This window comes from Rhinichthys klamathensis, unplaced genomic scaffold (assembly GCF_029890125.1).
Source record: "Rhinichthys klamathensis goyatoka isolate OS25496 unplaced genomic scaffold, OSU_Roscu_1.1 h1tg000219l_1, whole genome shotgun sequence".
Taxonomy (NCBI): domain Eukaryota; kingdom Metazoa; phylum Chordata; class Actinopteri; order Cypriniformes; family Leuciscidae; genus Rhinichthys; species Rhinichthys klamathensis.
In genome coordinates, this window is record NW_026606743.1 from 25,887 (window position 1) to 45,244 (window position 19,358).

The 19,358-nt window shown below is 49.3% G+C and overlaps 2 protein-coding genes across 4 annotated transcripts in view; both read right to left on the reverse strand.

Annotated features, from left to right (window-relative positions):
- Positions 1-415: 415 nt before the first annotated feature.
- zbtb45 (zinc finger and BTB domain containing 45) lies at positions 416-13,164 on the reverse strand. Of its 2 annotated transcripts, XM_056264234.1 has the most exons (6): positions 12,841-13,158; positions 10,401-11,305; positions 10,020-10,139; positions 7,145-7,291; positions 3,277-3,541; positions 416-2,567 (listed from the first exon to the last, which is right to left on the reverse strand). In XM_056264234.1, the coding sequence occupies exons 2-6, from the start codon at positions 11,277-11,279 to the stop codon at positions 2,239-2,241; spliced, it is 1,740 nt and encodes a 579-aa protein (XP_056120209.1). In that variant the 5' UTR covers positions 11,280-11,305; positions 12,841-13,158; the 3' UTR covers positions 416-2,238. The 2 variants fall into 2 exon arrangements, with proteins under 2 accessions (XP_056120209.1, XP_056120210.1); XM_056264235.1 differs by lacking the exon at positions 7,145-7,291 and having other exon boundaries at positions 12,841-13,164.
- A 1,317-nt stretch (positions 13,165-14,481) lies between these two features.
- Positions 14,482-19,358, reverse strand: part of LOC130097409 (transmembrane channel-like protein 7) — a 29,239-nt gene continuing 24,362 nt past the window's right edge. The window contains exons 13-16 of one of the 2 annotated variants that reach the window (XM_056264237.1): positions 15,720-15,850; positions 15,373-15,528; positions 14,771-14,849; positions 14,482-14,699 (exon numbers count right to left, since the gene is read on the reverse strand). In XM_056264237.1, the coding sequence (XP_056120212.1) occupies positions 14,544-14,699; positions 14,771-14,849; positions 15,373-15,528; positions 15,720-15,850 (522 nt within the window). In that variant the 3' untranslated portion in view covers positions 14,482-14,543. The remainder of the gene's footprint in view (positions 14,700-14,770; positions 14,850-15,372; positions 15,529-15,719; positions 15,851-19,358) is intronic. The other variant, XM_056264238.1, reaches the window with a different exon arrangement.

Consider the following 19,358-nt stretch of genomic DNA (forward strand, 5'->3'; position numbering starts at 1 on the left):
ACACAATCTGAGTTACATTAAACAATGTCCTGGCTCTTCCAAACTTTAGCTTCTAAGCCGGAAGCTAGCTATTTTAGTCAATAAAGTTTTAAATGTGGGTATTTTTTTTACACGAACGCATTGCTTCACTTCAGAAGACCTTTATTAACCCCCTGCAGCCTGTGGAGCACTTTAATGATGGACAGATGCACTTTAATGATGGACAGATGCACTTTAATGATGGACAGATGCACTTTAATGATGGACAGATGCACTTTTATGATGGACAGATGCACTTTTATGATGGCCAGATGCACTTTAATGATGGACAGATGGACTTTTATGATGGATAGATGCACTTTTATGATGGATAGATGTACTTTTATGATGGATAGATGCACTTTTATGATGGATAGATGCACTTTTATGATGGACAGATGCACTTTTATGATGGATAGATGCACTTTTATGATGGACAGATGCACTTTTATGATGGACAGATGGACTTTTATGATGGATAGATGCACTTTTATGATGGATAGATGTACTTTTATGATGGATAGATGCACTTTTATGATGGATAGATGCACTTTTATGATGGACAGATGCACTTTTATGATGGACAGATGCACTTTTATGATGGATAGATGCACTTTTATGATGGATAGATGCACTTTTATGATGATAGATGTACTTTTATGATGGATAGATGCACTTTTATGATGGATAGATGCACTTTTATGATGGATAGATGCACTTTTATGATGGATAGATGCACTTTTATGATGGATAGATGTACTTTTATGATGGATAGATGCACTTTTATGATGGATAGATGCACTTTTATGATGGATAGATGTACTTTTATGATGGATAGATGCACTTTTATGATGGATAGATGCACTTTTATGATGGACAGATGCACTTTTATGATGGATAGATGTACTTTTATGATGGATAGATGCACTTTTATGATGGATAGATGTACTTTTATGATGGACAGATGCACTTTTATGATGGATAGATGTACTTTTATGATGGATAGATGCACTTTTATGATGGATAGATGTACTTTTATGATGGACAGATGCACTTTTATGATGGATAGATGTACTTTTATGATGGATAGATGCACTTTTATGATGGATAGATGTACTTTTATGATGGATAGATGCACTTTTATGATGGATAGATGCACTTTTATGATGGATAGATGCACTTTTATGATGGATAGATGCACTTTTATGATGGATAGATGTACTTTTATGATGAATATATGCACTTTAATGATGGACAGATGCACTTTAATGATGGACAGATGCACTTTAATGATGGACAGATGCACTTTTATGATGGACAGATGCACTTTTATGATGGACAGATGCACTTTTATGATGGATAGATGTACTTTTATGATGGACAGATGTACTTTTATGATGGATAGATGCACTTTTATGATGGATAGATGCACTTTTATGATGGATAGATGCACTTTTATGATGGACAGATGCACTTTTATGATGGACAGATGCACTTTTATGATGGACAGATGCACTTTTATGATGGATAGATGTACTTTTATGATGGACAGATGCACTTTTATGATGGACAGATGCACTTTTATGACGGACAGATACACTTTTATGATGGACAGATGCACTTTTATGATGGACAGATGCACTTTTATGACGGACAGATGCACTTTTATGATGGATAGATGCACTTTTATGATGGATAGATGCACTTTTATGATGGATAGATGCACTTTTATGATGGATAGATGCACTTTTATGATGGATAGATGTACTTTTATGATGGATAGATGCACTTTTATGATGGATAGATGCACTTTTATGATGGATAGATGCACTTTTATGATGGATAGATGCACTTTTATGATGGATAGATGTACTTTTATGATGAATATATGCACTTTAATGATGGACAGATGCACTTTAATGATGGACAGATGCACTTTAATGATGGACAGATGCACTTTTATGATGGACAGATGCACTTTTATGATGGACAGATGCACTTTTATGACGGACAGATGCACTTTTATGATGGATAGATGCACTTTTATGATGGATAGATGCACTACAACCATTCACTGCCATTATAAAGCTTGGAAGATCCAGGACATAACTCTGATTGCGTTCGTCTGAGAGAAGAGTGTCATACACACCTCGGATGGCTTGAGGGAGAGTAAATCATGGGCTGATCTTCATGCTTGTGTGAAGATCCCGCTAAAGCGGTCTAGGAGGCTCCGCCCGGCCCGCTGGGCCCGCCCTGCTCCAGGTGGCTGCTGGGATTGCTGGGTTTGCTGGGCGTGTGCTGGTGCTGCAGGGCGTGTCTCTCCAGCAGCGTGCGGTGGGTGAAGGCGCGCTGGCACACGGCGCAGGTGAAGGTGCGCTCCACGCGGTGCGTGCGCATGTGCACGTTCAGCGAGCTCTTCTGCGTGAAGCGTTTGCTGCAGACGGAGCACTGGAAGGCCCGCACACCCGTGTGCACCACCATGTGCTTCAGCAGGTAGTCCCGCAGAGAGAACGAGCGCCAGCAGATGCTGCACTGGTGCGGCTTCTGGCCTGCACACACACACACACACACACATTATGCTGGTTGAATGTATCATCCTGATAGCAATCACTATGTTAAGTGAAAAAATAGTTCCAAACAAAATCGCAGCTGAACCGCTGCGCATCTCCGAGCAAACACAGGTGTTACATTTATGAATGAGTCTGCGTTTCAAACGAATCTAGTGAGTCAATGATTCAATGACCCATTCATAAAGACAGTCACTTGCTTTGTTCATAAATGAATCAGTTGTCTGAACGAATTGATCGAATGAATGATTCATTAACATAGACAGTTACTTGCCACCTCCTACTGGCCGTTTTAGTTTTTTAATTCTCTATTTAATTATAACGATAACTATAATGATTACTATATATTGGCGCACACACCAGCAGATAATAGCTATAATGATAGTTATACAGATGACTATAATAATTACTACATAAGCGCTCACACCAGCGGATAATAGCTATAACGATAATTCTAACGATAAGTATAATGATTACTATATTAGCGCTCACACCAGCAGATAACTATAACCATGACTAAATTAGTATCTTCACAGTCTTTTTATTAAAAGCGCTGCAATTTTCTCGTCTGTTGCTTTAAATGCTAAAGCTCGTTAAAGCAGGATAGATTCTGATTGGCTGTTAATGTTTTATCGTTCATCAGCTGGAAAAACATCATTCTGAAAGTGTTTGCTGTAGTTCTTGCACATACCGGAGTGTATGAACATGTGTTTGCTGTAGTTCTTGCGGGAGCGCAGAGACTTCCCGCAGTGGCTGCAGTCAAAGGACGTCTCGGAGCCCTGCGGTGCAAAGCTCGGACCTGCAATGCATGCTGGGGTGGAGGGGGGCGGAGCCGGGGTCAGAGGAGCAGGGGGCGGGGCCTGCTGGCACGAATCAGCCAAGCCGTCGATCACCATGGGTCCGCCCACAAAGAAGGACTGGCTCTGTGATTCGCTGGCAGGAAACTGGAACAGCATCTGAGGACAGAGAGACGTGCGTTAGCAGAGCGGGCCAGGAACGTGTTACGCGTTACACACGACTGTAGCGGCAGGTTAGGAACGTGTTACGCGTTACACACGACTGTAGCGGCGGGCCAGGAACGTGTTACGCGTTACACACGACTGTAGCGGCGGGCCAGGAACGTGTTACGCGTTACACACGACTGTAGCGGCGGGCCAGGAACGTTTTACGCGTTACACACGACTGTAGCGGCGGGTCAGGAGCGTGTTACGCGTTACACACGACTGTAGCGGCGGGCCAGGAACGTGTTACGCGTTACACACGACTGTAGCGGCGGGCCAGGAACGTGTTACGCGTTACACACGACTGTAGCGGCGGGCCAGGAACGTGTTACGCGTTACACACGACTGTAGCGGCGGGTCAGGAGCGTGTTACGCGTTACACACGACTGTAGCGGCGGGTCAGGAGCGTGTTACGCGTTACACACGACTGTAGCGGCGGGTCAGGAGCGTGTTACGCGTTACACACGACTGTAGCGGCGGGTCAGGAGCGTGTTACACATTACACACGACTGTAGCGGCGGGTCAGGAGCGTGTTACACATTACACACGACTGTAGCGGCGGGTCAGGAGCGTGTTACGCGTTACACACGACTGTAGCGGCGGGCCAGGAACGTGTTACGCGTTACACACGACTGTAGCGGCGGGTCAGGAGCGTGTTACGCGTTACACACGACTGTAGCGGCGGGTTAGAGGCGTGTTACACGTTACACACGACTAGCGGCGGGTCAGAAGCGTGTTACGCGTTACACACGACTGTAGCGGCGGGTCAGGAGCGTGTTACGCGTTACACACGACTGTAGCGGCGGGTCAGGAGCGTGTTACGCGTTACACACGACTGTAGCGGCGGGTCAGGAGCGTGTTACGCGTTACACACGACTGTAGCGGCGGGTCAGAAGCGTGTTACGCGTTACACACGACTGTAGCGGCGGGCCAGGAACGTGTTACGCGTTACACACGACTGTAGCGGCGGGTCAGGAGCGTGTTACGCGTTACACACGACTGTAGCGGCGGGTCAGGAGCGTGTTACGCGTTACACACGACTGTAGCGGCGGGTCAGAAGCGTGTTACGCGTTACACACGACTGTAGCGGCGGGCCAGGAACGTGTTACGCGTTACACACGACTGTAGCGGCGGGTCAGAAGCGTGTTACGCGTTACACACGACTGTAGCGGCGGGCCAGGAACGTGTTACGCGTTACACACGACTGTAGCGGCGGGTCAGGAGCGTGTTACGCGTTACACACGACTGTAGCGGCGGGTCAGAAGCGTGTTACGCGTTACACACGACTGTAGCGGCGGGCCAGGAACGTGTTACGCGTTACACACGACTGTAGCGGCGGGTCAGGAGCGTGTTACGCGTTACACACGACTGTAGCGGCGGGTCAGGAGCGTGTTACGCGTTACACACGACTGTAGCGGCGGGTCAGGAGCATGTTACGCGTTACACACGACTGTAGCGGCGGGCCAGGAACGTGTTACGCGTTACACACGACTGTAGCGGCGGGTCAGAAGCGTGTTACGCGTTACACACGACTGTAGCGGCGGGCCAGGAACGTGTTACGCGTTACACACGCCTGTAGCGGCGGGTCAGAAGCGTGTTACGCGTTACACACGACTGTAGCGGCGGGCCAGGAACGTGTTACGCGTTACACACGACTGTAGCGGCGGGTCAGGAGCGTGTTACGCGTTACACACGACTGTAGCGGCGGGTCAGAAGCGTGTTACGCGTTACACACGACTGTAGCGGCGGGCCAGGAACGTGTTACGCGTTACACACGACTGTAGCGGCGGGTCAGGAGCGTGTTACGCGTTACACACGACTGTAGCGGCGGGTCAGGAGCGTGTTACGCGTTACACACGACTGTAGCGGCGGGTCAGGAGCGTGTTACGCGTTACACACGACTGTAGCGGCGGGTCAGGAGCGTGTTACGCGTTACAGACGACTGTAGCGGCGGGTCAGGAGCATGTTACGCGTTACACACGACTGTAGCGGCGGGTTAGAGGCGTGTTACACGTTACACACGACTAGCGGCGGGTCAGAAGCGTGTTACGCGTTACACACGACTGTAGCGGCGGGTCAGGAGCGTGTTACGCGCTACACACGACTGTAGCGGCGGGTTAGAGGGGTGTTACGCGTTACACACGACTGTAGCGGCGGGTCAGGAGCGTGTTACGCGTTACACACGACTGTAGCCGCGGGTTAGGAGCGTGTTACGCGTTACACACGACTGTAGCGGCAGGTTAGGAGCGTGTTACGCGTTACACACGACTGTAGCGGCGGGTCAGGAGCATGTTACGCGTTACACACGACTGTAGCGGCGGGCCAGGAGCGTGTTACGCGTTACATACGACTGTAGCGGCGGGCCAGAAGCGTGTTACGCGTTACACACGACTGTAGCGGCGGGTCAGAAGCGTGTTACACATTACACACGACTGTAGCGGCGGGTTAGAGGTGTGTTACGCGTTACACACGACTGTAGCGGCGGGTTAGGAGCGTGTTACGCGTTACACACGACTGTAGCGGCGGGCCAGGAGCGTGTTACGCGTTACACACGACTGTAGCGGCGGGTTAGAGGGGTGTTACACGTTACACACGACTGTAGCGGCGGGTCAGGAGCGTGTTACGCGTTACACACGACTGTAGCGGCGGGTTAGGAGCGTGTTACGCGTTACACACGACTGTAGCGGCGGGTTAGAGGGGTGTTACACGTTACACACGACTGTAGCGGCGGGTCAGAAGCGTGTTACGCGTTAGACACGACTGTAGCGGCGGGTCAGGAGCGTGTTACGCGTTACACACGACTGTAGCGGCGGGTCAGGAGCGTGTTACGCGTTACACACGACTGTAGCGGCGGGTCAGAAGCGTGTTACGCGTTACACACGACTGTAGCGGCGGGTCAGGAGCGTGTTACGCGTTACACACGACTGTAGCGGCGGGTCAGAAGCGTGTTACGCGTTACACACGACTGTAGCGGCGGGTCAGGAGCGTGTTACGCGTTACACACGACTGTAGCGGCGGGTCAGGAGCATGTTACGCGTTACACACGACTGTAGCGGCGGGTCAGAAGCGTGTTACGCGTTACACACGACTGTAGCGGCGGGTCAGGAGCGTGTTACGCGTTACACACGACTGTAGCGGCGGGTCAGAAGCGTGTTACGCGTTACACACGACTGTAGCGGCGGGTCAGGAGCGTGTTACGCGTTACACACGACTGTAGCGGCGGGTCAGGAGCATGTTACGCGTTACACACGACTGTAGCGGCGGGTCAGGAGCATGTTACGCGTTACACACGACTGTAGCGGCGGGTCAGGAGCGTGTTACGCGTTACACACGACTGTAGCGGCGGGTCAGGAGCGTGTTACGCGTTACACACGACTGTAGCGGCGGGTCAGGAGCATGTTACGCGTTACACACGACTGTAGCGGCGGGTTAGGAGCGTGTTACGCGTTACACACGACTGTAGCGGCGGGTCAGAAGCGTGTTACGCGTTACACACGACTGTAGCGGCGGGTCAGAAGCGTGTTACGCGTTACACACGACTGTAGCGGCGGGTCAGACCTGGCTGCCGAGGTTCTGCGAGGCTGGTTGCGGCGGCGAGAGTGGTTTGTTGACCCGGCCACGCGGGTTCGAGCCCAGAGACGCCTGCGGATCCGCCTGAGACCAGAAGCCGCCCGGGAACACGCCGGAGTCCTCGTAGAACCCGCCCTGAAACACACAAACACACTCGTTTCTGCCGCCTGTGTGAAAGTGTATGTGTGTGTTACCTGTGCGTAGATGGGCTGGTGTGAGCCGTGTGTCACAGTGTGTGTGTGTGTGTGTTACCTGTGCGTAGATGGGCTGGTGTGAGCCACGTGTCACAGTGTGTGTGTGTGTGTTTGTGTTACCTGTCCGTAGATGGGCTGGTGTGAGCCGTGTGTCACAGTGTGTGTGTGTATTACCTGTGCGTAGCTGGGCTGGTGTGAGCCACGTGTCACAGTGTGTGTGTGTGTGTGTGTGTGTGTGTGTTTGTGTTACCTGTCCGTAGATGGGCTGGTGTGAGCCACGTATCACAGTGTGTGTGTGTGTTTGTTACCTGTGCGTAGATGGGCTGGTGTGAGCCACGTGTCACAGTGTGTGTGTGTATTACCTGTGCGTAGCTGGGCTGGTGTGAGCCACGTGTCACAGTGTGTGTGTGTGTGTGTGTGTGTGTGTGTTTGTGTTACCTGTCCGTAGATGGGCTGGTGTGAGCCGTGTGTCACAGTGTGTGTGTGTGTGTGTTACCTGTGCGTAGATGGGCTGGTGTGAGCCACGTGTCACAGTGTGTGTGTGTGTGTTTGTGTTACCTGTCCGTAGATGGGCTGGTGTGAGCCGTGTGTCACAGTGTGTGTGTGTATTACCTGTGCGTAGTTGGGCTGGTGTGAGCCACGTGTCACAGTGTGTGTGTGTGTGTGTGTGTGTGTTTGTGTTACCTGTCCGTAGATGGGCTGGTGTGAGCCACGTGTCACAGTGTGTGTGTGTGTTTGTGTTACCTGTCCGTAGCTGGGCTGGTGTGAGCCACGTGTCACAGTGTGTGTGTGTGTGTGTGTGTGTGTGTGTGTGTGTGTGTGTGTGTGTGTGTTTGTGTTACCTGTCCGTAGATGGGCTGGTGTGAGCCACGTGTCACAGTGTGTGTGTGTGTTTGTGTTACCTGTCCGTAGATGGGCTGGTGTGAGCCGTGTGTCACAGTGTGTGTGTGTGTGTGTGTGTGTGTGTGTGTGTTACCTGTGCGTAGCTGGGCTGGTGTGAGCCACGTGTCACAGTGTGTGTGTGTGTGTGTGTGTTTGTGTTACCTGTCCGTAGCTGGGCTGGTGTGAGCCACGTGTCACAGTGTGTGTGTGTGTGTGTGTGTGTGTTACCTGTGCGTAGCTGGGCTGGTGTGAGCCACGTGTCACAGTGTGTGTGTGTGTGTGTGTGTGTGTTACCTGTCCGTAGCTGGGCTGGTGTGAGCCACGTGTCACAGTGTGTGTGTGTGTGTGTGTGTGTGTTACCTGTGCGTAGCTGGGCTGGTGTGAGCCACGTGTCACAGTGTGTGTGTGTGTGTGTGTTTGTGTTACCTGTGCGTAGCTGGGCTGGTGTGAGCCACGTGTCACAGTGTGTGTGTGTGTGTGTGTGTGTGTTACCTGTGCGTAGCTGGGCTGGTGTGAGCCACGTGTCACAGTGTGTGTGTGTGTGTGTGTGTGTGTGTGTTACCTGTCCGTAGCTGGGCTGGTGTGAGCCACGTGTCACAGTGTGTGTGTGTGTGTGTGTGTGTGTTACCTGTGCGTAGCTGGGCTGGTGTGAGCCACGTGTCACAGTGTGTGTGTGTGTGTGTGTTTGTGTTACCTGTCCGTAGCTGGGCTGGTGTGAGCCACGTGTCACAGTGTGTGTGTGTTGTGTGTGTGTGTTACCTGTGCGTAGCTGGGCTGGTGTGAGCCACGTGTCACAGTGTGTGTGTGTGTGTGTTACCTGTCCGTAGCTGGGCTGGTGTGAGCCACGTGTCACAGTGTGTGTGTGTGTGTGTGTGTGTGTTACCTGTGCGTAGCTGGGCTGGTGTGAGCCACGTGTCACAGTGTGTGTGTGTGTGTGTGTGTTTGTGTTACCTGTCCGTAGCTGGGCTGGTGTGAGCCACGTGTCACAGTGTGTGTGTGTGTGTTGTGTGTGTGTGTTACCTGTGCGTAGCTGGGCTGGTGTGAGCCACGTGTCACAGTGTGTGTGTGTGTGTGTTACCTGTCCGTAGCTGGGCTGGTGTGAGCCACGTGTCACAGTGTGTGTGTGTGTGTGTGTGTGTGTTACCTGTGCGTAGCTGGGCTGGTGTGAGCCACGTGTCACAGTGTGTGTGTGTGTGTGTTACCTGTGCGTAGCTGGGCTGGTGTGAGCCACGTGTCACAGTGTGTGTGTGTGTGTGTGTGTGTGTTACCTGTGCGTAGCTGGGCTGGTGTGAGCCACGTGTCACAGTGTGTGTGTGTGTGTGTTACCTGTCCGTAGCTGGGCTGGTGTGAGCCACGTGTCACAGTGTGTGTGTGTGTGTGTGTGTTTGTGTTACCTGTCCGTAGCTGGGCTGGTGTGAGCCACGTGTCACAGTGTGTGTGTGTGTGTTGTGTGTGTGTGTTACCTGTGCGTAGCTGGGCTGGTGTGAGCCACGTGTCACAGTGTGTGTGTGTGTGTGTTACCTGTCCGTAGCTGGGCTGGTGTGAGCCACGTGTCACAGTGTGTGTGTGTGTGTGTGTGTGTGTGTTACCTGTGCGTAGCTGGGCTGGTGTGAGCCACGTGTCACAGTGTGTGTGTGTGTGTGTGTGTGTGTGTGTTACCTGTCCGTAGCTGGGCTGGTGTGAGCCACGTGTCACAGTGTGTGTGTGTGTGTGTGTGTGTTACCTGTGCGTAGCTGGGCTGGTGTGAGCCACGTGTCACAGTGTGTGTGTGTGTGTGTGTGTGTTACCTGTGCGTAGCTGGGCTGGTGTGAGCTGTGTGATGCGTTTCCTCTCTCGTCCATCTCAAACAGCCCCTCCCCTTCCTGCACGCCCTCGTTCTTCACCACCACCTGCTCGCCGCCCAGCACCTGCACCAACACACACGCATCACAGCTAATGCTAATCTCTGTTTAGCACCTGCACCAACACACACGCATCACAGCTAATGCTAATCTCTGTTTAGCACCTGCACCAACACACACGCATCACAGCTAATGCTAATCTCTGTTTAGCACCTGCACCAACACACACGCATCACAGCTAATGCTAATCTCTGTTTAGCACCTGCACCAACACACACGCATCTCAGCCAATGCTAATCTGTTTGACAAATGTGAGCGTAGCATTACCTGCAGTCTCAGCGGCTGCCTCTGTTTGCGCGTGTGCGCAGTCTGTCTGTCTCTGTCGGCGTCTCTGTCTGCGTCGTGCGCGTCTCTCTCGTCGTCTTCGCTGAATCGCTCCACCCCGCTCACCAGCTCCTCCCCCACGCCGCCGTACTCCTCCGCCATCGGCCCGCGCTCATTCGCCGCGCCGCGCTCCGCGCTCAACATGTAGCTGATCTCCTGCGAGCAGCTCGAGGGCTTCAGCATGGCCCCGCCCCCTGCAACACCAAGCCCCTCCCCTCGACACATAGCCCCGCCTCCTAACTCGCTGAGGGGCATTAGAGCACCGACTCCGCCCCCTTCCAGCCCGCCGCCCTCCGCTTGAGCTCCGCCTCCCAGAGCGGCCGCCATGTCCGATGCGCAGTCGTAGCCGTAGCCCGTCAGCGCCGCGCTCTCCCGCCCCTTCCCGTCGGCCCCGCCCTCCTCCTGCTTAGGCCCCGCCCCTCCGCCGGGGGCCCCGCCTCCGCGGCGCTGCGAGATGATCTGCGTGCACTCGTCGATGACGGTCTTGATCTGCAGGATGGAGGCGGCGGTGAGGATGCAGAGAGCCTGCGAGTGTAGCACGACTAGCGAGCCGCTGTACATGAAGTCCACGAGCTGCCGCACCGTCTCCGCCGGCACCAGCGGCGGCACCGAGATCTCCGAGTGGCCCAGCAGGAGCTTGTCCTGGAAGAAGGGGCTCCCGGCCGCTAGCACGCAGGCGTGGGCCCGCAGCGAGGCGTCGTGGATGCGCACCGTGACGTCGCAGAACAGGCCTTTACGCCGCTGGGATCTCAGGGCTTCCAGAACCGACTGGCTGGAGTTGTGGAGGTGGATGTAGTGGACGGCCTCTGGACCCGACGCCATGACCCGACCCGACTCACTGTGACGCTCTGAACACATTCAAATAACACCAATAACACATTCATACATAATATATTATATACAGGGTTTGAAATTAAGATCTGCCAACCCGCCAGATGCGGGTAAAAACCAACTACTTTTTTCAAGGCTTGCGTTCTCGAGCACCAGACACTCTTGTTGACAGATAATTTTTTATAGCATGTTAAAATTGGCCTTTTTTTGAGGGTGAGCAAAAATGCATCGTTTTGTGTGTGGGCTCTTTAAATGCAAATGAGCTGCTGCTCCCGGCACAGGGGGCGGAGCTTCAAGAGCTGCTGCTTACCAGAGCCATATAGAGGCTTTTGTTGTGAGGCAGGGTTTATGTAAAAGGGAAAAAAGGGAAAAAAATGTCCAGGGTGCTCAAGGAGTTCAAAAAAAGTGTATGAAGGTGCTCTTTGGGATCGGGAATTCCATGTAGTAGAAGGAAATCCAAGGCACTCTTCTTAGGAATTGATAAAAAGCCTTTATTTGACTGGCTATTTCATAATAGAAAATTTAAAAGACATGGGGGAAAAAAAACAACCCACGCGTAGCGGCACAAACAGCCTTCTTCAGGGTTTATGTAAATATTGGGTTTGTGATGTCACTAACCCGTGAAGAAGCTTGTGTAGTCCCTACCAGCTGTTTGTTGTAGTCCTTAAAAAGTGATTTCTGTAAATGAAAATATCTCCCTTTGCTTTGAAATTTGCAGATGTTGTTTATGCTCAAACAGCAACATTAACTAAAGTTAAAAAAGTGAAATCATAATCAACCACCCCTTTAAATACAGCGTATTGCGCAGAATCAGCGCATTTCTGGCTTACTTAAACACACACGTCACTACGCAACAAATAACGGCGCGCTTGTTCATTTGCACTGAAGCAATAGCGAAGATTATAACATTTGGTTAACAGAAAAGACATTATTATTTTACAACATCCTAAAAAAATGTTTTTTGATGTTCTTTGTACTGTATTGATCTGTCCACCTAATAAGCATGAGGATGAAAGAGGATGACAGGATTTTGTTTGAATAAGAAATCCAAATTTTATAACATATATATATATATATATTTTTTTTTTTTGGTTAGCAGAAGTTCTGAATGTCCGGTAACTTAAAGATTTAGTAGCCAAATTGGCCGGTGAGTGAGAGAAAGTTAATTTCAAACCCCGATTATATATGATTAAAGCTGCAGCCGCTCTAGCGGTACTCAACAGAACTGCATGCGTCTCGCGGAAGAACATTATTGTAGCCGGAGCTACTTCTCTCTTCTACTTGTCTAAACACAAATAATTATAAAACACACACACAATTTGTGGTATAAAGCGCCATATAAACAAAGTGACTTCACACACACACACACAAACACACGTCTTCAGGATCACTTATAATTTAAACTCGAGTGACTGAAACTCAATGTCTACAGGCTGTCACGTGTAATTAACACTATATTAATGCAGAATGAATCATTATGCTCACTTCTGCTCTACATGTTTATTATTTACACTGACATCTATAGAGCTGATACGGACGGTCACACGCTCACCTGCAGATGTGTTTAAAGTGCACTAACACGCTGCTGCGCGATCATTACTGCTTTTATATCGATCTCGATTTTATTTGCGAAGATTCGCGACGGACAGAAGCTTCTCTGCGCTCACGGGCCCCGATATCCGCGAGCAGCCCGTCAAAATAAAAGCCTTGACTATCATACAGCAGCCCGTCAAAATAAAAGCCTCGAATATCATACAGCAGCCCGTCAAAATAAAAGCCTCGAATATCATGTAGCAGCCCGTCAAAATAAAAGCCTCGAATATCATACAGCAGCCCGTCAAAATAAAAGCCTCCAACATCATGTAGCAGCCCGTCAAAATAAAAGTCCCAGACTGTCGAAAAATATTCCTAACATATTTTCGTTTTTTTTTTCTTAAATAATGATAATGACAATTTGCTGGAAGAGAATCAATCAAAACTAACTTTAGCTGGAAATAACATTATTCAAAAATCGCTATAAAGCCAAAACAATCTCTGTTACCGTAAATTGTATGTTTATCTCTGTAAAGCTGCTTTGAAACAATCTACATTGTTAAAAGCGCTATATAAATGAAGATGACTTGACTTGACTTAAAAGACAGCGTAAAGACCAATTTTTTCCACATAAATGTTTAATTTGCTAAAATAAATGTTTTAACGCTAAACGTTTAATAACTATTAACATAAATTGCGCTGTTTCATCATACTTTTTGTTTAAGAAAGGAGTCAATGTGTTGTATTAGAGCATAGTAATGATCATAAGTTCTATAATATGTATTGTACCTGTATGAATTTCAGTGAATGAATATAAAGAAAACATTTGCAAACAAATCCATAATTATCAAATGCCTCCCATCTCTGGAGAAAGACGCTTTCCCCACATAACAGTGTATCCGTTAACTAGCAGGGAGTAACTGCAGAAGCTGAACAGATAAACACAGATTCCATTGGGTTACTTACAATTATTTAACATGTCAAAAAACAAACTGGGCCAGAAATGTCCTTTTATAACCGCAAAATACAGCAAGTTAATTCCATGATTGACAACTGAATTTTTGCAGTAGTAGTTCAATCTGAGTTAATCAAACACAGCTAAATTCTCAGTATGGCATCCTAAATGTTACTCAGTCAGATGAAAATCTCTCAAATCTTCTGTATTTGATGTTTTATGGGTTTATTGTGCAGATAGTAAAGCAGTTCACTCACAACAATGGGATATTCTCAAAACTTTTGTACATTTTGTAAACACAGAGCAAAAATCACTCTAATAAGACATTAGTGTAGTAAACAGGGTGTAGTGTTAGGCGAGTTAGTGTGTTCAGGAGCCGCTCCACTGAGCGAGTGTGTTCGCTGGGTCGATGGGTGCTGGGTCATGCCTGAGTCTCTAGAACCACTAACAGCTCCACTGAGCGAGTGTGTTTGATGAGTCGATGGTTCGCTTGGTCGATGGGTAGCTGGGTCATTGGGTAGCTGGGTTGACGGTTCGCTGGGTCAGTGGGTAGCTGGGTCATTGGGTAGCTGGGTTGACGGTTCGCTGGGTCAGTGGGTAGCTGGGTCATTGGGTAGCTGGGTTGACAGATCGCTGGGTCAGGCCTGAGTCTACAGCACCACTGACGGCTCCATTGAGCGAGTGTGTTTGATGAGTCAATGGTTCGATGGTTCGCTGGGTCAATGGGTAGCTGGGTCATTGGGTAGCTGGGTTGACGGGTCGCTGGGTCAGGCCTGAGTCTCCAGCACCACTGACGGCTCCACTAAACACAGTCCAGCATCGTATCGGTTCCTGCTCAAACCCTTGGCGTCTGCAGAACGCCTGAATGTGGCCTGCTGGGCCTGATACAACTTCTGGATGAGGAAACGCTTGTCCCGGCCTTCCTGCTCACACAGAAACACACACTCATCATCATCATCATTATCATCATCTTCCTCATCCTGTGGAGACTCACCATGGCCAGCTGATCTCGGAGCTGTTCAATCACACGCTTATGAGCTCCAGCCAGAGCGATCACATAGAACATCCCCAGACTGCAACACACACACACACACACAGTTTATCCCACATGTGTTCTGGTCACTTTGACAGGGACGGGATTTTCTGCTTCCTGCAAATGCTAGTTAATGTTATCGTATTGGACTAAAACTGAATTTGTTCACACAGAGTATCACAACTTCTCAAAAATACTACGATCATTTGTGTGCTTGGGGGGTTTATTTTCCACCTTGGTACACCATGAAAAATTGCTCTATTATCACAGAATACTGGATTCAAACTTTTATTAACTTGTTTTCTTTGGGTTAGCAGAGGTTTTTTGTCACTGATTGATCACAGGCCTCAAGTTGACCAAAAAGACTGAATCCAGTATTTGGAGATAATGGCATAATAAGAGATTTACAAGCAATCTCTCGTAGGCGGGTCATTTTGACCCAGAACACCAAATTAGGTAAAGCACAAGTTTGTAAAGTCTTAAACTGAATGGTAAAATGAAATGTTCATTGCACACGTAAAGGATCCAGCGATACAGCAGAGAGTGATGAAGATGATGCTCACCAGGTGATGACGAAGAAGGACACGGCGAAGGCCTCGGAGGCGAGCGCTAGCAGGAACGAGCGCAGGCCCAGGGGCAGCTGGGTAATCCCCCGCGGCACCACCTGCCATGAGGTGCTGTAGTTGATGAACGGGCCACACGCTCGCGACGCCTGGATCCTGCACACACACCGCACAGGAGAGTATAACCAACACTGAGAGGCGTGTTTAACACTGGAACACACCGCCATGAGGAGAGCGGACCGGTGCTGAGAAGTGGGTTGTAATGCGTGTCATGATGCGTGTTGTGAAGCATGTTGTGAGGCATGTTTGATACGGACTGTGATGCGTGTCGTGATGCGTGGACTCACTCTGCAATACTGACGGTGACGGGAACTGATGCCAGAGCCAAGCCGATCAGCAACACCACCAGGAAGAAGAAGTGGGAACTGGACGCTCGGAACGGGCGAGTAGCGGGACGACAGTTGGTCACCAGAGACACCTGTGGGAGTAACATGCCTAACATGACTAACCACATAACACACTACAGGCTCACACTACACCAGAGACACCTGTGGGAGTAACATGCCTAACATAACTAACCACATAACACACTACAGGCTCACACTACACCAGAGACACCTGTGGGAGTAACATGCCTAACATAACTAACCACATAACACACTACAGGCTCACACTACACCAGAGACACCTGTGGGAGTAACATGCCTAACATAACTAACCACATAACACACTACAGGCTCACACTACACCCGAGACACCTGTGGGAGTAACATGCCTAACATAACTAACCACATAACACACTACAGGCTCACACTACACCAGAGACACCTGTGGGAGTAACATGCCTAACATAACTGACCACATAACACACTACAGGCTCACACTACACCAGAGACACCTGTGGGAGTAACATGCCTAACATAACTAACCACATAACACACTACAGGCTCACACTACACCAGAGACACCTGTGGGAGTAACATGCCTAACATAACTGACCACATAACACACTACAGGCTCACACTACACCAGAGACACCTGTGGGAGTAACATGCATAACATGACTAACCACATAACACACTACAGGCTCACACTACACCCGAGACACCTGTGGGAGTAACATGCCTAACATAACTAACCACATAACACACTACAGGCTCACACTACACCAGAGACACCTGTGGGAGTAACATGCCTAATATAACTAACCACATAACACACTACAGGCTCACACTACACCAGAGACACCTGTGGGAGTAACATGCCTAATATAACTAACCACATAACAAACTACAGGCTCACACTACACCAGAGACACCTGTGGGAGTAACATGCCTAACATAACTAACCACATAACACACTACAGGCTCACGCTACACCAGAGACACCTGTGGGAGTAACATGCCTAACATAACTGACCACATAACACACTACAGGCTCACGCTACACCAGAGACACCTGTGGGAGTAACATGCCTAACATAACTGACCACATAACACACTACAGGCTCACACTACACCAGAGACACCTGTGGGAGTAACATGCCTAACATAACTAACCACATAACACACTACAGGCTCACACTACACCAGAGACACCTGTGGGAGTAACATGCCTAACATAACTAACCACATAACACACTACAGGCTCACGCTACACCAGAGACACCTGTGGGAGTAACATGCCTAACATAACTGACCACATAACACACTACAGGCTCACACTACACCAGAGACACCTGTGGGAGTAACATGCCTAATATAACTAACCACATAACACACTACAGGCTCACGCTACACCAGAGACACCTGTGGGAGTAACATGCCTAACATAACTAACCACATAACACACTACAGGCTCACACTACACCAGAGACACCTGTGGGAGTAACATGCCTAACATAACTAACCACATAACACACTACAGGCTCACGCTACACCAGAGACACCTGTGGGAGTAACATGCCTAACATAACTGACCACATAACACACTACAGGCTCACACTACACCAGAGACACCTGTGGGAGTAACATGCCTAACATAACTAACCACATAACACACTACAGGCTCACGCTACACCAGAGACACCTGTGGGAGTAACATGCCTAACATAACTAACCACATAACACACTACAGGCTCACACTACACCAGAGACACCTGTGGGAGTAACATGCCTAACATAACTAACCACATAACACACTACAGGCTCACGCTACACCAGAGACACCTGTGGGAGTAACATGCCTAACATAACTAACCACATAACACACTACAGGCTCACGCTACACCAGAGACACCTGTGGGAGTAACATGCCTAACATAACTAACCACATAACACACTACAGGCTCACGCTACACCAGAGACACCTGTGGGAGTAACATGCCTAACATGACTAACCACATAACACACTACAGGCTCACACTACACCAGAGACACCTGTGGGAGTAACATGCCTAATATAACTAACCACATAACACACTACAGGCTCACGCTACACCAGAGACACCTGTGGGAGTAACATGCCTAACATGACTAACCACATAACACACTACAGGCTCACGCTACACCAGAGACACCTGTTGGAGTAACATGCCTAACATAACTAACCACATAACACACTACAGGCTCACACTACACCAGAGACACCTGTGGGAGTAACATGCCTAACATAACTAACCACATAACACACTACAGGCTCACACTACACCAGAGACACCTGTGGGAGTAACATGCCTAACATAACTAACCACATAACACACTACAGGCTCACACTACACCAGAGACACCTGTGGGAGTAACATGCCTAACATAACTAACCACATAACACACTACAGGCTCACGCTACACCAGAGACACCTGTGGGAGTAACATGCCTAACATAACTGACCACATAACACACTACAGGCTCACACTACACCAGAGACACCTGTGGGAGTAACATGCCTAACATAACTAACCACATAACACACTACAGGCTCACACTACACCAGAGACACCTGTGGGAGTAACATGCCTAACATAACTAACCACATAACACACTACAGGCTCACGCTACACCAGAGACACCTGTGGGAGTAACATGCCTAACATAACTAACCACATAACACACTACAGGCTCACGCTACACCAGAGACACCTGTGGGAGTAACATGCCTAACATAACTAACCACATAACACACTACAGGCTCACGCTACACCAGAGACACCTGTGGGAGTAACATGCCTAACATAACTAACCACATAACACACTACAGGCTCACGCTACACCAGAGACACCTGTGGGAGTAACATGCCTAACATAACTAACCACATAACACACTACAGGCTCACACTACACCAGAGACACCTGTGGGAGTAACATGCCTAACATAACTAACCACATAACACACTACAGGCTCACACTACACCAGAGACACCTGTGGGAGTAACATGCCTAACATGACTAACCACATAACACACTACAGGCTCACACTACACCAGAGACACCTGTGGGAGTAACATGCCTAATATAACTAACCACATAACACACTACAGGCTCACACTACACCAGAGACACCTGTGGGAGTAACATGCCTAACATGACTAACCACATAACACACTACAGGCTCACGCTACACCAGAGACACCTGTGGGAGTAACATGCCTAACATGACTAACCACATGACTAACCACATAACACACTACAGGCTCACGCTACACCAGAGACACCTGTGGGAGTAACATGCCTAACATAACTGACCACATAACACACTACAGGCTCACACTACACCAGAGACACCTGTGGGAGTAACATGCCTAACATGACTAACCACATAACACACTACAGGCTCACACTACACCAGAGACACCTGTGGGAGTAACATGCCTAATATAACTAACCACATAACACACTACAGGCTCACACTACACCAGAGACACCTGTGGGAGTAACATGCCTAACATGACTAACCACATAACACACTACAGGCTCACGCTACACCAGAG